The sequence below is a fragment of the Orycteropus afer genome, unplaced genomic scaffold (genome assembly GCF_000298275.1).
Source record: "Orycteropus afer afer isolate SDZICR_OR568_19922 unplaced genomic scaffold, OryAfe1.0 scaffold00247, whole genome shotgun sequence".
Lineage (NCBI taxonomy): Eukaryota > Metazoa > Chordata > Mammalia > Tubulidentata > Orycteropodidae > Orycteropus > Orycteropus afer.
The window spans coordinates 1,108,630-1,116,106 of record NW_006921834.1 but is presented as its reverse complement, the minus strand read 5'-3'; the positions used below and the strand labels follow the sequence as shown (position 1 = coordinate 1,116,106).

Genomic DNA, 7,477 nt, shown 5'->3' with positions numbered 1-7,477 from the left:
AAGTGCTTTAAGTATATTATTAGTTTTATCCTCAGGACAGCCCTACAAGGTAAATTGTGTTATTATTCTCATTTCAAAGAGGAGACTGAGACACAGAGAAGTTATGAAGCTTTTCTAAGGTCACACAGCTAGTAAATAGTTGACCTGAAATTTGAGCTCACATAAGCTGACCACAGAATCTATGCTATCTACCCCATTTTTTGGAAAATGATAACCAAACAAAAACTAAACTTGTTGCTATTGAGTCAATTCTGACTCATAGTGACCCCATAGGACAGAGTAGGACTGCTGAGTAGACATAGGATTTCCAAGACTGTAATCTTTATTGAAGCAGACTACCACCTCTTTCTCCTGATGAGTGGCTGGTGGGTTTGGACTTCTGACCTTTTGGTTAGCAGCTGATTGCTTAACTACTATGCCACCAGGCCTCTTTGAGGAAAGGGTTGTTGTTGTTGTTTGCCATCGAGTCGGCCCCAACTCATAGCGACCCCTCCTTGGGTTTCCGAGGCAGTATCACTACGGAAGTAGGAATGCCCAACCTTCCTTCCGAGGAGTGGCTGGTGGGTTTGAACCGCCAGCCTTCTGGTTAGCAGTCAAGTGACTTAGCCACTATGCTACCAGAGCTCCCTGAGGAAAGGGTAGGCTTATTAATAAAATTCATTTTCACTAAAGAAGATTTAAGGGTTACACAGAGTCACTGTGCCAAAAAGAACTGGCCAACCTTCAACCATTTTTGGAGGTGTCATAAGATCAAGAACTGAGACTATTAAAGGAAGAAGCCCAAGCTGCACTGAAGACACTGGCAAAAAACAATGCTCCAGGAATTGACAAAATACCCATTGAGAGGTTTCAACAAATGAATGCAAACTGGAAGTGCTTACTTGTTTATGCAAGAAATCTGTTATGCCAAGAAACTGACTGGAGGAGATCCATATTTATGGTCATTCCGAAGAAAGGTAATCCAAAAGAATGCAGAAATTATCAAACAATATCATTAAAATCACATGGAAATAAAATTTTGCTGAAAATAATTAAAAAATGGGTGCAGCAGTACTGAGATAGAAAACTGTAAGAAACTCAAGCCAAATTCAGAAGAGGACATGGAATGAAGGCCATCATTGCTGATGTCAGATGGATCTTGGCTGAAAGTAAAGAATACCTAACAATGTTTACCTGTGTTCTATTGACTAGGCAAAGGCATTCAACTGTGTGGGTCATAATAAATTACACTGAAGAATGAGAATTCCAGAACACTTAATTGTGCTCATGAAGAACCTGTACATAGACCAAGAGGCAGATCAAGGGGATATTGCATGGTTTAAAATCATGAAGGTGTGTGTCAGGGTTTTATCATTTCACCATCCTTATTCAATCTGTATGCTCAGCAAGTAATCTGAGAAGCTGGACAATATGAAGAAGAAGGTGACATCAGGATCGGAGGAAGACTCATTAACAACCTGCTATATGCAGATAACGTAACCTTGCTTGCTAAAAGTGTTGAAGACTTGAAGAGTTTACTGATGAAGGTCAAAGACTATAGCCTTCAGTATGGATTACTCCTCAACAAAATGAAAACAAAAATTCTCACAACTGGACCAATAAGAAACATGATAAAAGGAGAATTGAAATTGTCAAGGATTTCATTTTCTTTGGATCCATAATCAATGCCCATGGAAGCAGCAGTCAAGAAGTCAAACCACATGTTGCACTGAGCAAATCTGCTACAAAAGACTTCTTTAAAGTGCTGAAGAGCAAAGATGTCACTTTTAAGATTAAGGTGTGCCTGACCTAAGCCATTGCCTTTTCAAAAGCCTCATATGCATATGAAAGATGGACAATGAATAAGGAAGTAAGAAGAAGAATTAATGCATTTGAATTATGGTGTTGGTGAAGAATATTGAATATACCCAGAACGGCCATAAGAATGAACAAATCTGTCTTGGAAGAAGTACAGCCTGAATGCTCCTTAGAAGCAAGAATGGCCAGACTTAGTCTCTCATACGTTGGTCATGCTACCAGGAGGGACCAGTTCCTGGAGAAGGATATCATGCTTGATAAAATTTAGTGTCAGTGAAAATGGGGAAGGCACTCAGTGAGATGGATTGACAAAGTGGCTGTAACAATGGGCTCAAACATGGCAATGACTGTGAGGATGGTGGAGAACCAGTTTCATTCTGTTGTACATGGGGTCACTATGAATCAAAACCCACTCAATGACATGTGACAAAACAACCATTTTCATGATGTTGTTGTTGTTGTTGTTATGTGCCGTCAAGTCAAACCCGACTCATAGCGACCCCTCCTTGGGTTTCCGAGGCAGTATCACTACGGAAGTAGGATTGCCCAACCTTCCTTCCGATGAGTGGCTGGTGGGTTTGAACCACCAGCCGTCTGGTTAGCAGGCAAGTGTCTTAGCCACTATGCTACCAGAGCTCCCCATTTTCATGATACACTTGTGAAAAAGAATTTCTACTTTTAAATAAGCAAATATGTAAATGAGGTTAAATAAAAAAAACTCAAGAATAAACTAAATGTTTGTAGTGATTTTAGTTTATATAACCATTTCTCATAATTTTACTTGTATTATAGAGTGATGTCAAATGTATCTTATTTCTATTTTGTCAAAGATCAGAGAGTTTACATAATGTTTTTGAGGTCAACAACCTATTTCTATTTTGTCAAAGATCAGAGAGTTTACATAATGTTTTTGAGGTCAACAACCAGGAATTATAGGAGTGAGACTTAACATCAGACTCATTCTAACTTTCATGCTATTGAAACCACACTATATACCCATGGGATTCTCTTAGAACTAATGGACCAGTATCTATGGGAACAGAGGAAGCTAAACTGGAGTCATTGAGGTCTTTCCTACCATTACTGAAAAAACAAAGATGAAAACTTGTTGCACTTTTCATTGTTATGACCAAAATCAGTTGGTTCTTTTCTTTCATATCTGCAAACTATCTGATTTGAAGGCAGCTCCTAGATGCTTACAGAAAACATCAAACTATGTTAACAGTAAATGTGGTTTATTTTATTCTCCAACCCAACTTCTTGGTGGAGTAGAGGCTTGACAGGGTCCAGAAGTACGAAGGAGGGGGCAGTGAAGAAGGCCAAACATCTAAACTAAGACCACATTCAGATTCAGGGGCAATTCAGGAGCCTCACCTTTCATTTTTTGCATCTTCCTTCTTTCCTCTTCATACATGTGGTAACGATAATGATAATGATTAAGAGATGAGAAGAAGAGGAGGAAGAGAAAAAGGAGGAGGGGCATGTGAAGAAATAGAAGAAGCAGTTTTAAATGGGTGACGGCATCAAGAAAAAAAATGAGGAGGAAATAATCCTGTAATACAAGAGTTAAATAGGACCTCATAGAACATTTAAACTAGGCCCCTTTGGGTGATCATCACTTCCTCCTGACTTAGCTCTACTGCCATATCTTCTGAGGTCAAAGTTCCCCTCGTTCTTCTTGTAGGTTCGCACAAACAAAGAAAGGAGAAAAAAATAAACTCAGGATTTGGAACCAAAAGACTTGGGCTTATGTCCTGGCTTCACCGGTTCTTGCATGTCATTGGTTAGCCTCCCTGACCCACGATGACCTCAAGTATAAAACAATCCCTATACCCCTCAAAGCTTTGCTATAAGGAAAGTATGAGTTAATGGGATGCAAAAGTGCTCTGTAAACTTTAAAGTACTACACAAATGTTATTATAATTACATGGGGAGCATTATGATTCCCAAGCCTACTCCATCCTCTTTGGCCTCAGCATGCACCTGCCTGTGAAAGGTCTGTGTTACTTTAACAGAAAGTTAATTAGGTCCTTTGCCCTCCCTCTGGATATCTGCCTGAGTTAGAAGTGCAGCTCAGCACACAAGCTCCATCATCCATATTAAAAGCGGGATTTTCTGACTTGGCCTGAGCAGCCAGTTGACCAATAGGTTCCAACGTGTGTTTTCAATAAAGCTGCTTGGCCAGGAAGCCTTATTAAGTGAGTAAGTCAAGCTGACATGATTTCTGTGCTGATTAACATGAAACCTAGGCTGTTTTTGCAATGCAGTAACATTAATTATTTATAGGAGGTAAATGAGGTTACAAGGAAAACAAGCTCCGATTACCAGAAACAAATCAGATCATTTATTTATATTTTTTAAAGGCTATGTACTAAGCTCTGCGTTCATTGATTTGAGGTGAGACTCAAGCTTCAGGGATCAACAAACATTTATCATGTTCTCCCATTTCTGACTTACAAAGGTAATGGAGGGTTTAACATTTTGAACATTTTGAAGACTAGCTGGTAAGTGAGGGTGCCCCAATGGAGCTTATCAGATACTTTCATTTGGTAAATTGTATATGTACAAATCTCTCAACAAATCTCAAAAACAATTCAAACTCTTTCAGAATTAAGTCTAAAATGCACATTAAACCTCCAGCCTCTTATGGTTTTCAAATAGCAAATTTTGCATGGAAAATTCTGGTTCAATGAAATATAACAGTTAGGGAAGTAAATTAAAGTTTTAAAATGAATTATAAAGTGAATTAAAGGCTATTTTTACCTGGACTCCCTGGGTGATGCAAATTGTTAATGACCTCAGCTGCTAATGGAAAAGTTGAAGGTTCAAATCCACTCACAGATGCCTTGGAAGAATGGCCTGGTGATTCAGTTCTGAAAAATCAGCCGTTGAAAACCCTATGAAACAGTTCCACTCTGACATACATGGGGCGCTATGAGCCAGAATTTATTCTAGAGCATCTGGTATGTTTGCTGTCAGTATATTCAGTTCCATTAAGCATTTGTTCCAGACTTTCATTTTTAACGAAATATTATTCTAATAGTTGCACTAAAATAAACTTTGATTGATTTGGTAGAACTCTGGCTTTTATTTCTAGCTGCTGCCATGGTCTTGTCTGATGGTGTGAGATGCATGTGCAATGAAGAATTCTCACTTTAACACATGAATAAATCTGAAGGATAATCAGTGATAACTGTCCTCTTTTCCTGATCCTTTCCAAACATCGTGTCACTAACATCTCCCTTTCATATATAGCACACAAGGTACTTGCAGATAAAATGCTCTCCTAATGAATGGGAGCTCTGGCAGCATAGTGCCTAAGGCACTTGACTGCTAACCAGAAGGCTGGCGGTTCAAACCCATCAGCCACTCTTCAGAAGGAAGATGGGGCAATCTACTTCCATAGTGATACTGCCTCGGAAACCCAAGGAGGGGTCCCTATGAGTTGGTTTCAACTTGATGGCACATAACAACAACAACAACAATGATGATAACATAGAGGCTGAGCCATCCTTTGTGGAACACAGACAAAGTCTGAATTCTTTTGCTACAGCCTTTTATTTCTTGCGCAGACATACAACAGTTTACTCATTCTATTGTTTGATATGTTTTTAGTTTTACAATATTATAATTATGTTAACATTTTATAATTAAAATTATTTTAGGCCCTCTTTTGCTTTTTAAATTTCTTTATTTAGACAATGATTTATATGGCTACTTTATCTATTTCCCATTATGTTCTGAAAGAAAAAATTATACATTTGGACTCCTATACAAGTTGCTGTTTTTTAAATATATATATATATATAGAATATACATGAGTGAAAAACCCTAAGAGTAAAAAGAATTAGGCACTGGCACTGCCATGAATAATCAAATCAATTTCTATTTCTTGTAGTTGATTTTCTTGTAACATACCATAATTAGATTAGTTTCTTGGGCATTTCTTTGAGTATTGAAAATGTCCCTTATAATGAAGGGCTTAGACTAGATGATTGTAAGTTGAATTCCAATATAGATTTTGTGCCCTATAGCCAAAGTATAAAATGAAAGTTTAGTTCTAAAGGTAACCAGATGTCCATAGGCACTAACTATTGCTATTTTCCCTTTTTAGATTCTGACGATGGCAAAAACTTATGTGAAACCCAAGGAAATGGTGGAGCTGGTCAACACACCACCCTGGATGGACAAAGGTCTGAGCTCTCAGAATGAGAAGAAGGAGGAGGAAAGAAGATCAGCTGCTTACGGGATGCTTGGTAGCTTAGCTGAAGAGCATGACAGTTTTGAGGAGGAAGAGGAGGAAGAGGATGGGGAGAAGCCTAAGAGAAGAGGTCCCAAGAAAAAGAAGATGACCAAAGCTCGACTTGAGAGATTCAGGGCTCGAAGGGTCAAAGCCAATGCCAGAGAAAGGACCCGGATGCATGGCCTGAATGATGCACTGGATAACCTGAGAAGAGTTATGCCATGTTACTCTAAAACCCAAAAGCTTTCCAAGATAGAGACTCTTAGACTTGCCAGAAACTATATTTGGGCTTTGTCTGAGGTCCTAGAGACTGGTCAGACACCTGAAGGGAAGGGCTTTGTGGAGATGCTTTGTAAAGGGCTCTCTCAGCCCACAAGCAACCTAGTGGCTGGATGCCTCCAGCTGAGTCCTCAGTCTGCCCTCTTGGAGAAGCATGAGGAGAAATCTCCTATTTGTGACTCTGCCATCTCTGTCCAGAACTTCAACTATCAGTCTCCAGGACTCCCCAGTCCTCCTTATGGTCATATGGAAACACATCTCATTCATCTCAAACCTCCAGCATTCAAGAGTTTGGGAGAGTCATCCTTTGGAAGCCATCCACCTGACTGTAGCACACCCCCTTATGAGGGCCCACTCACTCCACCTCTGAGCATAAGTGGGAACTTCTCCTTAAAACAAGATGGATCTCCTGACCTGGAGAAACCCTACAGCTTCATGCCACATTACCCCTCTGCACGTCTAAGCTCAGGGCAAGTTCATTCAACTCCCTTTCAGGCTGCCACCCCCCGCTATGATGTTCCTATAGATATGTCCTATGATTCCTACCCCCACCCTGGCATTGGGACCCAACTCAATACCATCTTCAACGATTAAGGCAGTAAGACCAGAATTTCTAAGGATAATATAGAGACATTTCCCATAATTCAAATAGTTGAGCTGCAAATTCAATGACCTTAAAGAAACCCTATAGATGGATATCAAACACTATAGTACTAGTCCATTTAGACCCTCCTATACCTGCCATTCTCTTTTCTCATAAGCTTCTCACATTGCATTGATTCCTTTATTCAGCATCCCTAAGTGAAATTATTTGATGACTTAAGAACATGTGGAATTAGAACAGAAGACCTGGGTCCTATTTCAGTGGTGCCAAAAACCCACTGAATGATCCATGTCAGTTCATTTTCTATCCCTGGTTTGTTTACTTACTGGTAAAATGAGGCAGTTGTTCTAAATCTAGATGATTTCTAAAGTCTTTCACAGCTCTGAAGTAATACGACTTTGGGGATCATTCCAAACTGAAAGAGTTGAGCAATAATAGGAAATGGACACGATGTATGGAATGATCAAATGGAAAAGTCAAAGGGAAGACAAAGTGCATGTCTCTTGTCTCCAACTTTGCTTTGGAAAGCAAAGTTTATTTGGACCGAATGACAG

General features: G+C 39.4%; 1 protein-coding gene across 1 annotated transcript; it reads left to right on the top strand.

Moving 5' to 3' along the window:
• Positions 1-5,920: 5,920 nt before the first annotated feature.
• NEUROD4 (neuronal differentiation 4) lies at positions 5,921-6,913 on the top strand. The gene has a single exon (XM_007949460.2). It carries the CDS (start codon positions 5,921-5,923, stop codon positions 6,911-6,913), a length of 993 nt encoding a protein of 330 aa, XP_007947651.1.
• Positions 6,914-7,477: the final 564 nt, after the last annotated feature.